This window comes from Macaca mulatta, chromosome 6 (genome assembly GCF_049350105.2).
Source record: "Macaca mulatta isolate MMU2019108-1 chromosome 6, T2T-MMU8v2.0, whole genome shotgun sequence".
Classification (NCBI taxonomy): domain Eukaryota; kingdom Metazoa; phylum Chordata; class Mammalia; order Primates; family Cercopithecidae; genus Macaca; species Macaca mulatta.
Window position 1 is genome coordinate 189,326,285 of NC_133411.1, and position 19,288 is coordinate 189,345,572.

The following is a 19,288-nucleotide window of genomic DNA, read 5'->3' on the forward strand; positions in this document are numbered from 1 at the left end:
CGAGCAGAGGGAGAAAACCAGTCATGCCGATTTTAGAGCGATATTCATGAAAACAAATGCTGGGGTTTAAGAGGAGGTTTTGAAACCCACATCACTTAGTACACTTTGCTTCCTTGCATTCGTTTAAAACAGATTACAGGAAAGAAATAACTCGGGCTCCTGGCCAGGATTTTGTCAGGGTGGGGATTTGTACTGTGCGAGTACTTTCTTGAGCACCAACAAGGTAGGCAGGGAAGTATCATTTCTCACTCCATGTTACAGGTAAGACAACTGAGGCTCAGAGAGGCAAACTCACCCACTGGAGACAGAGCTGACACCACCAGTTAACAACCCTCTTTCCTGCTGTGTCTCAAGACAAGGCCCCTGTAAGTGGGACCACCAGTTCTCCAACTGTTTGGTCTCAGGACTCCTTTACGCTCTTGAAAATTATTGCAAGTCCCTCAAATTATTGCACATCCCTAAGAGCCTTTGTTTTTGAGTTAAATCTGTCAACATTTACCAGATTAGAAAATAACACTGAGGGCCAGGCGCGGTGGCTCACGCCTGTAATCCCAGCACCTTGGGAGGCCAAGGCAGGCAGATCACGAGGTCAGGAGATAGAGAACATCCTGATTAACACGGTGAAACCTCGTCTCTACTAAAAATACAAAAAATTAGCCAGGTGTGGTGGCGGGCACCTATAGTCCCAGTTACTTGGGAGGCTGAGTGGAGAATGGCGTGAACCCAGGAGGCAGAGGTTGCAGTAAGCTGAGATTGTGCCAAAGCACTCCAGCCTGGACTACAGAGCCAGACTCTGTCAGGAAAAAAAAAAAAAAAAAAGAAGGAAGGAAGGAAGGAAGGAAATAACAATGAGAAATTTAAAAATATTCACTTAAAAATAACAACACTAAATCTATTACATTACTACATTTTCAACAAGAATTAGTGAGAAGAGTGGTACTGTTTTTTGTTCTTGCAAAACTTTTTAGTGTCTGTTTTTTTAATAAAAGACTGTTGACTTTCATATCTGTTTTCACATTCAATCTGTGGTGATACGTTCTTTTGGTTGAAGTATAAAAATAAAATTCAGCCTACAAATACAGATTTGTAGTTGGAAAAGCAAGGAGTATTTAAATTATTTTTCAAATAATTGTGAATGTTGTTATTTGACACCACAGTACATCGAACTTGAGAAACAGTAGGCTCTTGAAAGGGTAGGTGCCAATATAGCATCCGAAATCCTATCAATAAACTTTTTCTACTTTGTTATGTTAAAATTTATTGTTCTGTCTTATGCTTTTAAATGGAACATTTACAAGTGCATAATTTTGTGACATCATGAACTGGCCACAAAGGTATGTAAATCTTCTTAAAATGGACACATTTTATTATAAAATTTTTTTAACAATCACCTTGTTCAAGTCACCTTCATCTTATCAGAGAAGTCTTTATTTTTTTTTTGAGACAGTCTCACTCTGTCATCCAGCCTGGGGTGCAGTGGCGCGATCTTGGCTCACTGCAACCTCTGCTGCCCAGTGTCAGGTGATTCTGCTGCCTTAGCCTCCTGAATAGCTGGGATTACAGGTGCCTGTCACCGCACCCAGCTAATTTTTTTTTTTTGTATTTTTAGTAGAGACAGGGTTTCACCATCTTGGATAGGCTGGTCTTGAACTCCTGACCTTGTGATCCACCTGCCTCGGCCTCCCAAAGTGCTGGGATTACAGGCTGAGCCACCGCGCCCGGCCCTAGAGAAGTCTTTAAATGTTGGGAACTGGTGAAGCTCATGGTAACAGGTGTTTTCTAACACTCAGAGTTTTGCTTGGGAGCTCAAAGGTTATCATTGGCAACACATACCATGGGTTGCTTCTACTGGTGTGTCCGCCGATTGTTCATTTCGAGAAAATGTCTACTGAACACCAAAATCAGCTTGCTATTCGATGGCATGGCTGCTTCTCTTGAGACAAGCACCATTCTTCACTGTACAACAGAAAGGCCTTTTTTTTCCCCCCAGATAGAGTTTTGCTCTTCTTGCCCAGACTGGAGTGCAACGGCGCAGTCTTAGCTCATTGCAACCTCCACTTCCCGGGTTCAAGTAATTCTCCTGACTCAGCCTCCCAAGTAGCTGGGATTAAAGGCACGCACCACCACACCTGGCTATCTTTAGTAGAGATGGGGTTTCACTGTGTTGGTCAGGCTGGTCTCGAACTCCTGACCTCAGGTGATCTGCCCGCCTTGGCCTCCCAAAGTGCTGGGGTTACAGGCGTGAGCCGCCGCACCCGGCCTCAGTAGAAAGGCTTTATGCATACTCTCCATTTCATTATAAAGAATACTAAAAAGAGTTGCAATTTACAGACCAATAACTTTTACCACCTCATCAAGGACATTCCTCTTTTTTTTTTTTTTTTTTTTTTTTGAGACAGAGTCTCGCTCGTCGCCCATGCTGGAGTGCAGTGGTACAATCTCGACTCACTGCAAGCTCTGCCTTCTGGGTTCACACCATTTTCCTGCCTCAGCCTCCCGAGTAGCTGGGACTACAGGTGCCCGCCACCACGCCTGGCTCATTTTTTGTATTTTTAGTAGAGACGGGGTTTCACTGTGTTAGCCAGGATGGTCTCGATCTCCTGAACTTGTGATCTGCCTGCCTAGGGCTCCCAAAGTGCTGGGATTACAGGCGTGAGCCACTGCGCCTGGATGTCAAGGCCATTCTTAAGGGAAACTGGCTGTGTGCTGGTGAAGGACACAATGACCAGTAGGCCTTCTAGTGTGCTGGGTGCCAGGCACAGCCACCACTGCCTTTGCAAATGTGGATACAGGCAAAAAATAAAAAGCGATTTGCTGTAAAAAATATATTGCTATATTACTATGTGAACAGTTTTGCTTAAAGGGCTTTGCAGACACCCAGGACCTGTAGACCACATCTGGAGAACCGCTGACTCAGACATCAGAACTGGGTCCTGTTTTGCATGGTTATGACCTGGCTTAAAGGAAGAATGCTCTTCTCAGAAATAAACCCTCAGCATGCGGTCTCGGCCAGTGTCAGGCCCCGAGGGCCTGGAATTGCCCGTTCTCTATGGTGGCCCTTCCCCCACTGCCTGCTCTGGGGTTTGGCCCCGGCTCCCAGGGAGGCTCCAGTGCCCACTCTGTCTCTGGGAGGGCACCCCCCGAAGCCCCGTGATGTCCTGTCCGCAGTGAGCACTCCACGCCAGCCTGGGGCAAGGCTCGACTCGTCTCCACCTCTCAGACCTGCACAGAGGTCTCTCCCCTACTCTGGCATGTGGGTGACTGGAGGACGTGAGCCGCTGCTTATCTTGGCAGGGCAGGGATGGCACGCGGGGCAGGGCATGGCACTGGTTCTTAATGTATGTGTGGTGGATGAATGAAGAAAAGGGAGGCCGTGGTCCCCAAGAAGGTCATGATTTAGTGCAACAGACACTGTACCTCACCAGCTACAACAGCTGGGGCTATGCTGCTGGCCAGCAAACGGGGAAAGTGTGGTGGGACTGCCAAGGAGTGCCTGGCATAGGAAGGGCCTGAGGCCATTTGCTCTTTCTCGGGTACTTACTGAGCACCTACTGTATGCCTGCCTGTGCTGGACACCAGCTATCCAGCGGCGGCTCTGGCAGACAGGGCTGTGTGTTCGTGGAGCTGACATGTCAGCTGGGGGAGACAGGCCAGTCAACAGTTAACAGGGAATGACCTCCGGTCATGAGGTCATGAGGTATGTTACAAAGAAAGTAAACAGGCTAATGTTTCACAGAGTGCTGGGGCTGGGGCCTTAGTGTGGCCAGGGAGGGTCTCAGGAGGTGACATTTGAGCTGAGGTTTCGGAGATGAGAAGCTGTGGGCTGTATGCAGAGCAGGAGGAAGATGGTTCAGCAGAGGAAACAGCCAGTCCAAAGGCCCTGCGGTGAGAAAGTGCTGAGCACCACTGAGGACCAGGGAGGCAGGGAGGCAGCGCCGGGTCGGGGCAGGGGCCGAGCAGCATGAGGACAGAGGCAGCAAGGGCTCCAGGAGGGAGCTGGGGTGGCTAGAAAGTTTTAGGAGGAGGGAGAAATGAACAACATCCTGTACAGGCGAGAGTCAACAGAGAGTGGCCAGCAACAGTCCACTAGATCTGAAAACATGGAAAGCTGAATTCTAGAACATACCAGGTAAAGATCTCAAGCCACGGATGATCTCTTGCCTCCTGTTTTGTAGTGAAATTCGGTCTTCAGACATCATCAAACCAAACATCACCAGAGAGATGAACTGACTGGTATAAGCCTGTGCACAAAGAAGGAGGTGGCAAGGACCTTATTTTCACTTTTAAGTCAACTTTATTTTACTTTTTGAGACAGGGTCTACCTGTTGCTCACGCCAGAGTGCAGTGGCGAGATCACGGCTCACTGCAGCCTCTCCCTCCTCAACTGATTCTCCCACCTCAGCCTCCTGAGTAACTGGGACTACAGGCGCCACCACCCTGCCCAGTTAATTTACAGGAGCCACCACCCTGCCCAGTTAATTTTTAGGTTTTAGTTATTTATTTATTTATATTTTGTTTTTGAGACAAAGTCTCGCCCTGTCACCCAGGCTGCAGTGCAGTGGCACGATCTCGGCTCACGGCAACCTCCACCTCCCAGGTTCAAGCGATTCTCCTGCCTCAGCCTCCCGAGTAGCTGGGATTACAGGTACGAGCCACCACACCTGACTAATTTTTGTATTTTTAGTAGAGATGGGGTTTCGCCATGTTGGCCAGGCTGGTCTCAAACTCCCGACCTCAGGTGATCTGCCCGTGTCGGCCTCCCAAAGTGCTGGGATTACAGGCGTGAGTCACCGCACCTGGCCTAAGTTTTACTTTTGAAGGGATGGGGTTGCCCGGGGCGGTCTGGAACTCCTGGGCTCAAGGTATGCTCCAGCCTCGGCCTCCCACAGTGCTGGGATTCCAGGTGGGAGCCCCGTGTCAGGCCTAAAGGGCTTTAAAATAAGGGTCTCCAAGGTGCTCAAAGAGCCACAGGACGACATGAACAAAACACAGGAACATGGGAATAAAATGAGACTAAATGAAGAGATGGGATCCCAAGAGGGGAGGGGAAAGGAAGGGACGGGGGAGAAGGGGTGAGGTGGGATGGGGAAAGAAAGGCGGTGGCGCGGGCAGAGCAGGGCGCAATTGCCCAGCACGTCCAGGCCGAAGGAGAGCGGCCTCCGGGGCCTTGCGGCCTCCGGTGCACCTGCCTGGCCAGGCTCTCCCCGGGAGGGGCGCCCGTGGCTCCTACCTTGGTGCTGGCCACGCCGACCTCCGGCCCTGCGTTGATGTGGACGCCGCAGTCGGTCTCGCGAGAGATGGAGCTGCCCACGGTGTTGGTGACGCCCACGGTCAGGGCTCCGCGGTCCTTGCAGTAGCGCAGTGCCAGGAGGGTGTCCGCGGTCTCGCCTGCCACACAGGGGCCTCTCAGCACCGCGCTCCGCCAGCCTTAGCCCTACCCCAAACCCCCTCCTCCTTCACCTCAGCTCTGACACGGAAATCGGTGCCTAAGACACAGCCAGCAGGTGTTCGGAAAGGAAAACGCACGCAACAGCCTTTTCAGTTGATTCTTACATTCAAGATTTGTTGCTATGTATGTGGCGAGCACTTTTTCATTTAAATCTCGTGACAACCCCGTGAGGACCATTGTCCCAATTTTCCTCTTGAGGATGAGGGCTCATGACAGGAGGAAAATGGTGCTCTGATCAAAGCCATACAGCTGGTGACAGGTGGGCCTGGCTCCCAGCGCCCATTCTGCAGCTGAATAAGCTGAGATGGAACAGATTTAACATTTGAAAAGCAGGAATGTCCCCAAGTGGTGTTTCTCACTAGATTGTTTGAAAGGACACTTCTCGCAAGCCTCTCAGTGTGGACTCAAATTGTTTTTAGAATAAAGCTAAACAGCTTCATGCATAAACCAGCACAAACTCCCTATGTTTGTAAGTCCTAACGAACTCAAATTAAATTACAGCATAAGCCAAACTATAAAATCAAAACTTGAAATCCTCAAGAGTCAGGAGGCTGTTCTGTCTGCAGGGCCATGGCTCCGAACTCAAATTAAATTCAGCATAAGCCAGACTATAAAATCAAAACTGTTGAAATCCTCAAGAGTCGGGAGGCTGTTCTGTCTGCAGGGCCACGGCTCTTGGCTGTGTCTGTCCCAGCTTTGCAGGGCAGGCAGGGGCCGCCCGGTACTAGGCGGCCCAATTCTCCTCTGTGTTTTTCTTTCTTCGGAGCCCTGGGTTATGGCACTGGAGTGTCACGGGGTACTGCGGCGAGGGTGGGGGAAACAGGGTTCTATCTTTTGTCACCCACACCCCAGGGTTTGATAGTGTTTTTCCAATCTCATTAAAGGGCTGACTTCTATACATACAGAATTTCGGAAGCTGCCACTGCATTATTTTCATATTAGGTCCACCTCTGTTCTTTTGTTAATGTCTCCCACCAATTTATAAAATAGTTTCAGGCTCTGGCGGGATCATAAACCCAAAGGTGAATGTGACAGCAGGTCCTGGGTCATAAGGTGGGGGGCCGGATGGTCGGTGCATCTGTACTGGTTTTTCTTCGCTTATCAACAAAATGGAAACGGTATTTAAAACTGACAATGGCAGCAGTACTAAAAGTCCCAGTAGATGATGGAGCATTACAATCAGTTGTGGTAGTAACACTGTGGTTGTATGTTTTTCTTTTATCGTTTTAATCATACAACCTGAAGTGTTTATGTGGATGAATATCATGATGCCTGGGATTGGCATCAAAGTAACCCCATGGAGAAGAGGGGTTAATATCAGTGTGTCCGACCGGCACAAGATGGGCTGGATGAGGCTGCGATATTCATTAGATGAAAACTCTACTTTTATAAAGGTTTGGAATTATCCGTAATTAAAACATTTCAAAAGTCCTCCACGAGCTCAAGGAGACTCCAAGCCTATGGCCCTGGATCACCTCCCTGAGGCCGCTGGAGCACATGTCAAGTGTTGGGAGGGCACCGGACGGGGTGCATTTAGCTCAGGGGACCTTCCTTGGTCCTAAAAGGGAGGACCGTCTCCCCACACCTTTCTCTGCTGGGCAGCATGGGCACTGCAAGCCACAGGCCACGGCTTGGACACTTGGGCACAGAGCCCATACTGGGTCCTCCACATGACTCTCAACCTAACAGAATGTTAAAGGAGATGTTTTTTCTATTAACATAAATCAGCAAACATTTATGGGCGCCTTGGTAAGTGGTCCTTGAAGCCTTGGATAGGCAAGAAGAGGGAGAAGCCATGGGGCAGGGGAAAAACGAATGTGCGTCATTTCCAGCCCAGTCCCAGCTCTGTCACCCCCTGGCTGCATGGCCTTAGACATCTCTTGCCCTCCCCGTACAATGGCAACAGCAATCCGCGGCTCTAAGGGTTACATGACCGCTGCAAGAGCGGGTTCGCAGCACAGGGTAGCCATGCAGAGGAATTAATTGAATGATGGAGAAGAGGAGAGAGCCCAGAGCTGACCTGACGCAAGGCTGGCCACACTGCCTTGTCCCTTACCTGATTGGCTGATGAAAAAGCAAACGTCATCCCTGAACACAGGTGTGTTCCTGTCCAGAAAATCGCTGGCAAGTTCAACCATCACAGGAAGCTCAGTCAGTTCCTCCAAAACTTGCCGCGTCTGAAGCCAACAAGCATGGAGACTAAAGTCAGTCACAGGCATGACAGGGGCATGGGGCAGCTGGGCTTCTAGGGTCAGTGTGTGACACGGAACCTCACTGTCCAGGTGGCGAGGGGACTTCGGTCACCCACAGGCCACCTCGAAGATACAAGGGCTCCGTGTCATTTCTCACGCTAGCTCATGGGAATGGGTCCGAGGGCTTAGCCACATTCAGAAGGCCAAATGAGTGATAATACTGAAGGCCAGCGTCTAGTCCCAGACTGCTGTGGATTTCCCCACACGCATGTGTCCCACTTACAGCCACGGCAGCGTGGTAGCTGGTCCCACAGCCAATCACGATGAGCCTTCGGCATCGTCGGATCTCCTTCAAGTGGTCCTTCAGGCCCCCCAGGAGCACTGCAGGGCACACGGCAGGGCGTTAACATTGACACAGTCACCGCATTCCCTGAGACTAGGCACAGGCGGAGCCTCCCCACCGAGTGCAGGAATTACCTGTGTTGGTCTCAAAATTCACCCGACCTCTCATAGTATTGAAAACAGACTCTGGCTGCTCGAAGATCTCCTTCTGCATAAATGCGCTGAAGTTACCTGGTCAAATAAACGTCTGGTCAGTTTTAATTTCATTATATTTCACTGCTTTTCATTATGCAGTAGTGATAGTAGCTCCTGTAAAGTTTACTGCAGATTCCCAAAGGCATCCCCAGGGATTATCCTGCCTGACACTCACTACCATCAGAGGCAAGCAGGTCAGGGACCAGGGCTCTCTCCAATTTACATATCGGACCCTGCAGCTTGAGGGAGGGAGGGATTTGCCCCAGGCATGCAAGTAACAAACGGCCTGGCTGGTCCCTTTGGGCCATGCTCCCTTAGCAAGGCCAAACGCAAGTAAAGTGCTTCCCTCCCAAAAAGCCACCCAGCTAGGAAAGTACAGCTAAGCCCAAAGCAACAGGCAATTTTCCTTTTAATAAACACCCTCCTAGTTTCCGTAATAAAAACCTTCCCAGCCACACAGGCGTTTCCGGGGCTCTGGTTTGAGTGGGACTGGATGGTGCTGACGGGACAATGGGGCTGCAGGTGTTCAAGCCCCGATGCAGCAGCTACACCTGATGCTCTGGAGGTGCCCACAGGTGGGGCAGGCCGTGTTCTCGGGGATACACATACTCATGACGCCAACACGCCAGTGCTCCCAGCCTGTCGCCCATGACCTGGCACGTGTGCGACGAGCAAACGAAGGAAGTGGGGGGAGTGAGGGGTGGCCACCGTAGGGGAGGGGTTGGGGAAGGACCATGGCAGACACAGGAGCAGAGAAGGACTCTCTGAGGGGTGACATTTCAGGGCAGCTGGAGGCAATGAAAGGAACCAGTCCTACGAGAAGAACAGTGAATGCAGGGGCTGTGGCGGGGCACAGTGGGACAGTGGGTTGGGTGTGGTGGGGCCAGGCTTTAGCTCTGGCAGGAGTGTGGGGGTTTGTGGGCTGCGGCAGGGAGTTTAGATTTTATTCTAACAACAGCAGGAAACCACTGGAGGGCCTTGAGCCGCGGGAGGATCACGGGGGCTGAATCAGGTTCTTACAAGTTTGCTTAGGCTACCCTGTGGGGTAGAGGTTGTAGGGGATGGAAGTGGGTGCAGACAGAGAGGCTCTGCTTGTAGGGAGAAGGTGTACCCCCAACCCCCCGTTTACTGCAGACCTGCAGACTTCCACCCAGAGGAGAAACGATGCCTGAGGGTGGGAGTGTGATCCCCGGAGTTGGTGAAGGAAGGCAGTGGACACACCGGGCTCAGTTCCAGTAGGGAGGACCTGGCGCCTGGCTGCAGACAGGAGCCCCCGCTTGGAGGCACCAGGCCAGCCTCCCCACATCCCCTCACCTGTGCAAGCCACAGGCTACCTGCAGCCCCGCCCTGGTGGCCACGGAGGGCAGGAGGGCTGTGGCCTCTACTAGGGCCAGGCAGAGTGTCAGGAGCTCCACCAGACACTGGCTCCCGAGGCTGCTGCACACGGGCTCTAGGGGACACCTGCCTTTCATGATTTGCTGCAGTTCCATCTGCAAGGTCTGGATGGCTCGAGATGGGTCATCACTGGCCGAGCGCTTGACCCGGTGAATGGAGAGTTTCCCATCAGCCGCTGCGGCAATGTCGTCGTCCTCCAGGAAGATGACCCGGTTGGTGTGCTCTATGATGGCGCTGGCGGAAGGGAAACAGGCGTTATCAGGCCCTGCCCTGAGCAGTTACGAGGCAGCAGCCCCTGCCGATTCCCAAGCGTGGGGGCCACATCGTTGGCATTTCAGGAGGGACAGAGACACCACAAGGAAAACACCGATTTGCAGGTGAATCTTCCTCTTCTCCACTCGTCCTCCCGTCCCCACGGAATTATTTTGATGCCAGTCCCAGACATTATATCATTTCTTCTGTAAACACTTTAGCTCCAAAACTATTTTAACCTACTATAATACCGTAATCATATCTAAAATTAATAGTTGTTCCTTTATATCATCAAATATTCAGCATGTTCACGTTTCTCCAATAATCTCATGGCTGTCTTTTTATAACTGGTTTCTTCAAATCAGGATCCAAACAATGTCACCTCTGGAGGATACTCGAGAACCAACACATTATTCTGAGTCGTAAAGGGAAAGAATAAAGCATTCATCTTGCCTTTCTAAACAATTTGTCTTTCAGGACAACCACACATTGTATGAAGGCAAGTCTCTCTAAGAAGTGATACAGCTAGTAACGAAGAAATAATAGAATTAGAATAATTAATTTATGAACTCCTAATTATTAATAGCTCTAATCAAGGACCATCCATTGCTGTTGAAACCAGAAGGTGAAAAGCTGGATGAAGCTTTATCATGGATGGATAAGGCTGGCAACACTCAAACCCCTGATGGCTCTCAGCACAGAAAGAGAGCCGGTGAGACATTGTCTGCCTCCTGATGGAAGGACACACCACCAACCATGTATTCTTGCCAAAAAAATCAAACCTGAGTAAGACTGAGCTTTTAACACTCGTAAACTCCAGTGTACAGGGAAACAGAGGAAGATGGTAAATAACACCAGGGGGTGCACTCAGCAAATCCCAGACAACGGGAAGCTCATCAGGACAAAATACCTAGTTTCCTTTTTTTTTTTTTTTTTGAGACAGAGTCTCACTCTGTGGCCCAGGCTGGAGTGCAGTAGCGTGATCTCGGCTCACTGCAACCTCCGCCTCCCGGGTTCACGCCATTCTCCTGCCTCAGCCTCCCGAGTAGCTGGGATTACAGGTGCCCACCACCATGCCCGGCTAATTTTTTTGTCTTTAGTAGAGACGGGGTTTCACTGTGTTAGCCAGGATGGTCTCGATCTCCTGACCTTGTGATCCGCCCGCCTCGGCCTCCCAAAGTGCTGGGATTACAGGCGTGAGCCACCACGTCCAACCAAGACCTAATTTCTTACACAGGCGCATACATGTACACAAAGGAGCCCTAAAAGTAATCTACAAGCTATGCTTACCAAAGAAACATAGGGTCATTGTGTTTATTTTTATAATTTTCTCTGTATGGAAAGGAATAATGATTTTTTTTTCCCTTGAGATCATAATACAAAGTGTCTTTTTAAATAATTTTAAGTTTGAAAAGTTGCTAAATGAACAAGAATGGTAATTAATGGTGTATAGTTGTGGTATAAACCATCAGGTCGGGCTTGAAGGATTACTGGATAAAACACTCTTGGCCGGGTGCCCTGGGTCACACCTGTAATCCCAGCACTTTGGGAGGCCGAGGCGGGCGGATCACCTGAGGTCAGGAGTTTGAGACCAACCTGGTCAACATGGTAAAACCCTGTCTCTACTAAAAATACAAAAATTAGCTGGGTGTGGTGGCGTGCACCTGTAATCCCAGCTACTCGGGAGGCAGGAGAATCACTTGAACCCAGGAGGTGGAGGTTGCAGTGGGCTGAGATTGTGCCACTGCACTCCAGCCTGGGTGACAGAGCAAGACTCCGTCTCAAAAAAAAAGAAAAGAAAAAAAACAACAACAAAAAAACCACTCTCATTCTATCAAGAGCCACACCCACATGTGAATGCCTGAAAATGGACACTTAACTCCTGGTGCAAAGGTAAGGAGGGAAACTATCAAGGTCTAAGGCTCTAAGAGAGGGATATCCAGCCAGATCCTAGGAAGAAACAGATAGAAGGATGGCAAGCCACTGTACTGGAAAAAGTATTTTAAACAAAACTTGGTATGTACAAATAACTTTGTATATGTTGCATGAAAGTATACAAATAACTTTGTATACGTTGTATAAATGTATACAAATAACTGTATACTTTGTATAAATGTATACAGAGTTTTGCATAAAAGTATACAGTTTTATACAAAACTCTGTCTAAAAGTATACTTTTTTTGTATAAAAAGTAGAACTATGGAGTGACAAGAAGTAAAAATGGCCCCGTCCTATCTCCAAGAGATCGACACTGCTTACCTTGTAGCATTAACCAACCAACAATGCATGATCCATGTGTGTTTATATTTATGTGTGCAAGTACATATGTTTGTTTAAATATAATTATTTTATTTCCAAAATGAGTAGTAATGTAATCTAGTCATTAAGACCACTGACCCACAAGTTAGGCCTGAGGTGCACTCGGGGCCTCTGCCTCTTGCCAGTCCTGTGCCCGTGGACAACATCCATCGCCCCCTGGAGTTCCTGTCTCAGGTTCCGCCTCTGTAAAAAGAGTTGTGCCTTCCCCAGAGGTCTGTCGTGATTATTGGATGGGATCCTGGCGAGGCCCTCATACCGTGGCCCGCACACACTGGCCACCATTGCCCAAAAGCTGGACAGCGTGCTCACATCTGGGAGGGCCACCTGCCGTTCCTCTTTCTCAGCATGTGTTGTCTTTCTTGTCTCTACCTTACACATGACAGAATCACTTCCTGACGTTCCAAAGGTATAAACAAATAAAAGAATCTGGAGGGTCGAGCCGGGCGCGGTGGCTCACACCTGTAATCCCAGTACTTTGGGAGGCTGAGGCAGGCAGATGATGAGGTCAGGAGATGGAGACCATCCTGGCGAACACGGTGAAATCCCGTCTCTACTAAAAATACAAAAAATTAGCCGGGCGTGGTGGGGGCCGCCTGTAGTCCCAGCAACTCGGGAGACTGAGGCAGGAGAATGGCGTGAACCTGGGAGGCGGAGCTTGCAGTGAGCCGAGATTGTGCCACTACACTCCAAACTGGGTGACAGAGCCAGACTCCATCTCAAAAAAAAAAAAAAGAATCTGGAGGGTCTTAATTACAACGCAGAATTCACAGATTAATTTGGGGGAGAGTCAATATTTTTAAAAAACAACTTGTAATCATTAAATTAATTTTAAATGTTGAGTGCATTAATTTTTGAAAATAGCTACTCTGGAAGCTGAGGCAGGAGGATCCCTTGAGTCCAGGAATTAGTTTGAGGACACCCTGGGCAACTTAATGAGATCCCGTCTCAAAAAAAATAAATAAATAAGATGAGAATATTAAGCCTTCCTACTGAGGAATGTGGAATCTCTTCCTATATTCAAACCTCTTACTTCCTCACGGTAAATTTCTGTAGTTTTCTCCAAACGTGTTCTGCAGTATTTTTGTTAAAATTTACTCTAAGGAATTTAATTAAAGCATTTTTTTTTTCCAGCTATGGTGAATAGTATTGCTTTTTGGGTTCACTTAACGTTTGCTGACTGCCTCGTGCCTGGTCACGTGAGGTGACACCTGAGAACAGGGTGGACATGGCCCCACCCGAACCAGATACAGCTTAGTGGCTAACGCCAGGATATAGGATTTCCACACCTTTACTCCCAGCTGCTAGTACTATCAGTTCTAACAGCCTTTTGGCTGGATTTAAAAATGTATAATAGATAGTATTCCCTACAAATAATTATTTCCTCTCAGGCATTCATGCCTTTTTTTTCCCTAAAAAAAGAAACCTCTGGCAGGGCACGGTGGCTCACGCCTGTAATCCCAGCACTTTGGGAGGCCGAGGAGGGTGGATCATGAGGTCAGGAGATGGAGACCATCCTGGCTAACACGGTGAAACCCAGTCTCTACTAAAAATACAAAAAATTAGCCGGGCGTGGTAGGGGGGCGCCTGTAGTCCCAGCTACTCAGGAGACTGAGGCAGGAGAATCGCTTGAACCCAGAGGCGCAGGTTGCAGTGAGCCGAGACTGTGCCACTGCACTCCAGTCTGGGCGACAGAGCGAGACAAAATAAATAAATAAATAAAAATAAAAAAAGAAACATCTATCATATTTCATTGAATATAAGTTACTATTTATCGCTAAGATCACAATTATTTGACAAACTTCTAAGAAATAAAAAAGCTTCAACAAATTCTAATGGCACAATGCCAAAATCTACAATTCTCTGTGTTTTAGAATCACTGAAATAACACCAGCGTCTCGCTGGTACTCTCGGCGTGTTCTAAGGAGCACCATTTGGGAACGCTGCCCCAACCTCCGCGCTAGGTACGACGCTGGCTGTGCATTTCACCAGGCCTTGCCTCCCTGTCACTCCGGTTTCCCAGGAGATCTGACCTGGTGTCCTCCCTGCCTCACAGCACGGCCCTATTAGATGCTGGTCGGGAAAGAGAAAAACCATCAAGAATGGAAACATAGCAAAGGCCCAAGCCTTCGGGTCTTTGAAGAAGGTACCAGAGGTCATTATAGAGGTTTTCTACTTCAAATGGCAGGAAAGTGCTTTGGTTCTCTCTCTCTCTCTCTCTCTCTCTCTCTCTCTCTCTCTCTGTGTGTGTGTGTGTGTGCCTGTGTGTATAACTTTTTTTTTTCCCTGAAATGAGTATAAAGTAGAATTTCTCAAATTTCAAAATCGTTATTTGGTGGATGGATGAGAGCATGGACTTCAGAATCCATTGAAAAACTCCCTGTGTCTTCGCTCCGTCTTTCACAAATGGTCTCAATCCAGGCAAAGGCAGGGAGGGCGTGGGAGGGACCGAGGTCTAGACCCACCTGTCTCATCTAAAGGGGGCAGCCTCTGAGCAGATCCAGACACCTGCCACCCGAGAGGGGGCTGCACGGCGTGCCCAGACCTGGTAGTTCTTCCAGAGAAGCTAGAGATTCAGATTTTTGTGTGAAATCTCCAAATTTTACAACATTGGCAACTAACCCATTCATTTGGTGCAGGCTCAAAACATTGTGCCCACCAGTGCGTCTGGCCTTTGGCCACCAGGGCTGCCTACCAGTCATGCAGGTGCTCCTAGGACAAGGACTCCAGGCCCAGGGCCAGGGATGGCTGAACTCTTTGGCCCTGCGACGTGCTGAGCCCACGACAGCTCACATGGAAGGATGAGTAAGAACCGGCAGTATTTAGACAGGCATTCTTTGATTACATAATCCCAGGAAGGGAAGAGAAGAAGGCTCAGTTACCTTGCATCAGAAGCAAAGAAGAATTCCACGGCCTTGTCGCCCACAGCGTGCAGGCAGGCGGAGCTGTCCAGCCTCTTCATCCGTGTCTTACAGATATTCTTCACATTCTCCAGAGTGCCTAGCAAATGGAGGAATGGGTTGCAAATCCCACTGGGACGTTTTGTTTGCATAACATGCAGCAAAGAACCAATTTCCCCTCTGAATATGTGTGGGAGAAATTTGCAATTTTTAGCTTTGGCTATGTCAGCCAAATCGCGTAAAAGATCCCCAAATAGCACAGTACCACTGCAGAAGCATTTAAATGGCTACAGTGTGAGAGGAATGCAAACAAAAACAAATCAAAGAAGCACTCAAATCAAAGCCCAGTTGCTGTCATACAACAGCACTTCTGTGTATGTTTGACAATATACAAAATCATGATAAATTCACGTCCATAATAAAAAGCTTTAAAAAATGGAGCCAAGTCTCAGTTGCACAAAAACCTTTTAGACCTGGAGCCATGCGCCTGTTGGGTCTGGCTCAGAGTGGGGCTTCCTTGCCTCAGAGGGGAGCTGACCGTGCCCCGTGCCAGAGCAGCTGCCGAGTCCTGCGACGCCAGGCGGCAGCTGCGCCGTTCCAGTACTTCTTGAGAAACTTACACGTCCTGTATAAGACGGGGATCTGTTCTGTGGAGAGCTTGTATTTGCTCCGGACTCCGATGAGAAGGGGGCTGCCTCTCCTGTAGGGAGAAGGAGGCATCCCATTACCCATTGCCTTTGACACCCAGGGCTGGGTGTCTGCCCAGCATCGGAGGTAGGATCCCCAAATCCAGCCCTTTCCCAGGGGCAGAGGGTCCTGTTTAGGTCCCACAGGATGGAAAGGCCAGCTCCTGAGTCTCAGGTTCCTGACTTGGCATCACCTTCCTGCCCAGTAAGCCTGGTAACCTGTCCCACTCCCACCCTCCTAGGCCGGGCCTCCTCCAGTCCAGTCGAGTCCCCACGTGTGACCAACCCACACGGTTAGATGGCAGAGGCTGAGCGTTCGGCAGCGGATGAGGCGCTGGTGGGCCACGGGGCACTCTGGGTCTCCACCCAGCCAAGGCCGCAGCACGTCCCTCTAACAATAGGGCTCTGCACCCACCGTCTGCCCAAAGACCCCCTGTTGTTCCTTCCCTTCCCCAGCCCAGTTCTCTGGCATTAGTGGGCACTGGTCAGACTGACTTTTGTATATTCTCTACTTTGTAGGTGACATAAGGCGATTTCTTGGGTGGTTGTCTCTGCCTGAGTGACACCCCACAGATGAAGTTTAGAATCGTCACCCTGTACCACGCAGACTTCATCATAAAGGGGACAATGACTGTCACAGGCAAAATCTCAGGGAGTCTGCAGCTGGCCAAGGTGAGGGGCCCTCACTCAGGCCTCCGGTCCCGGCATCACTGTCTCGGCAACTGGAGCCGACTCTCTGAGCACTCGGCAGGGGATCTTTAGGAAAGAGCTGTAGGATATTTCCTTCTGATTCACAGCTTCTAGGGGTGAATGTGATTAAGAGCTCACGATTTGGCCGGGCGCGGTGGCTCACACCTGTAATCCCAGCACTTTGGGGGGCCAAGGCGGGCAGATCATGAGATCAGGAGTTCGAGACCAGCCTGGCCAACATAATGGAACCCTGTCTCTACTAAAAATACAAAAATTAGCCGGGCATGGTGGCAGGCGCCTGTAATTCCAGTTACTTGGGAGGTTGAGACAAGAGAACCACTTGAACCCGGGAGGCAGAGGTTGCAGTGAACCAAGATCGCACCACTGCACTCCAGCCCGGGGACAGAGCGAGACTCCATGTCTAAATAAATAAATAAATAAACAAAAAGATCTCATGATTTAAATGACATCCTGCTTCCAAAATCTCATCCTTTTCTCATTCTTATAAATTACAACATGCAAATAAAATTTACCATGGGTGTGCACGGAAATAAGTGGCTCACTCTGGTAATGCGTACGCTCTAAACCTGCAGTTCTTAGAAACCAGGCAGGTAAAATTGCAGTAGTTACTAAAGGATGTGTGCCTTTTCCCCTCTAGACATTAATTTACTGATAAGAAAAAAGCACAGACAAACACTGTAATAAGACAATTTAAGAGAGCTGTTGCAAACACATGAATTAGAATACAATCCAGTAACATCTCACCTTAGGCGATTTCTTGCTAACGTAGATCAATGAACTAATGAAGTGCTTGCTCATCCACCTGAATCCAGCCCACATACATCCATCATCCATTAGCCTGACTCAATGCAGTTCCTAAATTTTTCTTCAACCATCACAGACCTTGTTTTCCAGTCACATTGGCCTGTTTCGATCCCACTTAGGACTTCTCAAAGCGGGGGACAAAGTCTGGGGCTTTGAGGAAGATGCTATGAACACTTTGAATATTTCAATCATTTATTGTCTAAAGCAAATCTGAGACATAGTTCTGGGGCCAGTGGGGAACTAGCATAAATAGTTTATAATAATGGCAGTGAGAAAGTAGGTGGTTATCTAATTTTCTTGGCAAATGACCCCACCAAATTTTACTGCTGTAGACTGAGCTCTGCTGTTTCTCTAGACCTTGAGACATAATTCTCCCAAGACAACCCGAAGATTGTCCTGGAGGTTATAGAGCCCTCGGCTACAGGCAATTTTGAAAAATAAAGCTTTATTGCTTCTTCACGCTGCCTTCTTCGGAGTTCATTAAAATAGTAAATCATGATAAAATTGGATTTTAAAAAGGGCTTCTAAATTTGATACGAACCAACTGGTATTTTATAATTTTATGAATTGAAGGAATTAAATTCCAAATGGCAAATTAGTTCCAGTCTTAGAAAAGGTTGAAAAAATGATGATAAACTCCTGTTGTTTCCTGCTGAGATACTATGCCAGTCTGGGAGAGACAGTCTCACCCTCTCCGGCCCAGTCTCCCAGGCCACAGGTTCATTCTAGACGGCTCCCCTGGGCTTCAGATGAAGTCCGCAGCCCACAGGGCACTGAGGCCATTTAGAGCCGGCCTCTGTCCGCCTCTCCACTCCCCGCAGCCTTTGAGGCCCTGGAGCGGTGTCCATTACCACTTTGCTCACCACTATCTCCCGTGCCTGGTACACAGCAGGTGTCAGTAAACACACTGAGCCTGGAACGCCTCCGTCCCACCAATGCCTTGCACCATGCCCCACCTTGCCAGCGGGGATCCTTGGAGGTCCCACTCCCTCTGGGCCCCTTGCCTGTGCTCATGCTGGTTCCTCTTCCCACTGCCTGCCTGACCCAGGAAGCCCCCTGCCTGGGGCTACCTGCCACTGCCCCCTGCCTGGGGCTACCTGCCACTGCCCCCTGCCAGGTGAGGTGATGTCCTGTGCTGGGGTCCGGCATAGAGCATCACCATCCTCTGCCCTTCTCTGCCCTCCTGTACAACTGTTCAGCCCTGCAAGGCAGGGACCAGGTCAGATGCCACTAAGTCCCCAGGGCCCAGCACACAGTAAGTGCACAGCAAGTATTAGCTGCATAGTTGGATGGATGGATGGACGGATGGATGGATGGATGGATGGATGATCAACCCATCTGAATACAAACAGGATGGCACTTAATCTGTTTCTGTAAATCCGTGCAGCACTGGGGGCCCACATAACAGAGGGACACATGGGGGCAACCAGGCTCTCTGGGCTGATTTCTGGGATGCTCCTTTGCGAAGGTGAAGCTTGAGCTCTGGGCCTTCAAGGCCTCTTCTGTACTGGATCTAAATCCATATTCACTTTGCTCCCTAGTTTCATGTTCATAATTTTGCACGCTTTTTCTTAAAGGGGGACCCCATATTGTACAGGCTTCAAGCCCCACAAAACCTGGCTCTGCCCCATTTGTACAAATGTATTTATAAGTGGAATCTGTTGCCCACCTCTAAAAATCTGTGGAGATTTCAAATACAAATCCAACTTTCAGGTTTCTTTCTTTTTAAATTCAGAAGTGTAGCACCACCAGCCATGGGTAGGGGGGAACGTGGTCCCCGGGGCTGAACCATAGTTGTCCTTTAGATACCACAAGTGCCTTCCAGCATGCCAGAGGCCCTACTTCTCCCTTCTCCCTCCAGCTAAGTGATTTTATTTCATTTCTTTCTTATGGGAAATGCCGGTGGGTTCCGCCTCACCGTGTGGCAACAGCTTCTCCTGGGTAGTGGATGCTCTTGAAAACCAGCGCGAACGCACCTTCCTGAAAACACACAAACAAACAGTGAGGGTCAACTCGTTCTAGCAGCCACGCTCTGCGGCCTGCCCA

General features: G+C 49.2%; 1 protein-coding gene across 1 annotated transcript in view; it reads right to left on the reverse strand.

Annotated features, from left to right (window-relative positions):
* GFPT2 (glutamine-fructose-6-phosphate transaminase 2) overlaps positions 1-19,288 on the reverse strand; it is a 53,618-nt gene that overhangs the window by 8,525 nt on the left and 25,805 nt on the right. Inside the window, exons 7-15 of the mRNA XM_001106226.5 lie at positions 19,161-19,222; positions 15,662-15,741; positions 15,024-15,141; positions 9,644-9,807; positions 8,119-8,214; positions 7,925-8,022; positions 7,506-7,626; positions 5,231-5,388; positions 4,127-4,241 (exon numbers count right to left, since the gene is read on the reverse strand). Coding sequence (XP_001106226.2) covers positions 4,127-4,241; positions 5,231-5,388; positions 7,506-7,626; positions 7,925-8,022; positions 8,119-8,214; positions 9,644-9,807; positions 15,024-15,141; positions 15,662-15,741; positions 19,161-19,222 — 1,012 coding nt within the window. The remainder of the gene's footprint in view (positions 1-4,126; positions 4,242-5,230; positions 5,389-7,505; positions 7,627-7,924; positions 8,023-8,118; positions 8,215-9,643; positions 9,808-15,023; positions 15,142-15,661; positions 15,742-19,160; positions 19,223-19,288) is intronic.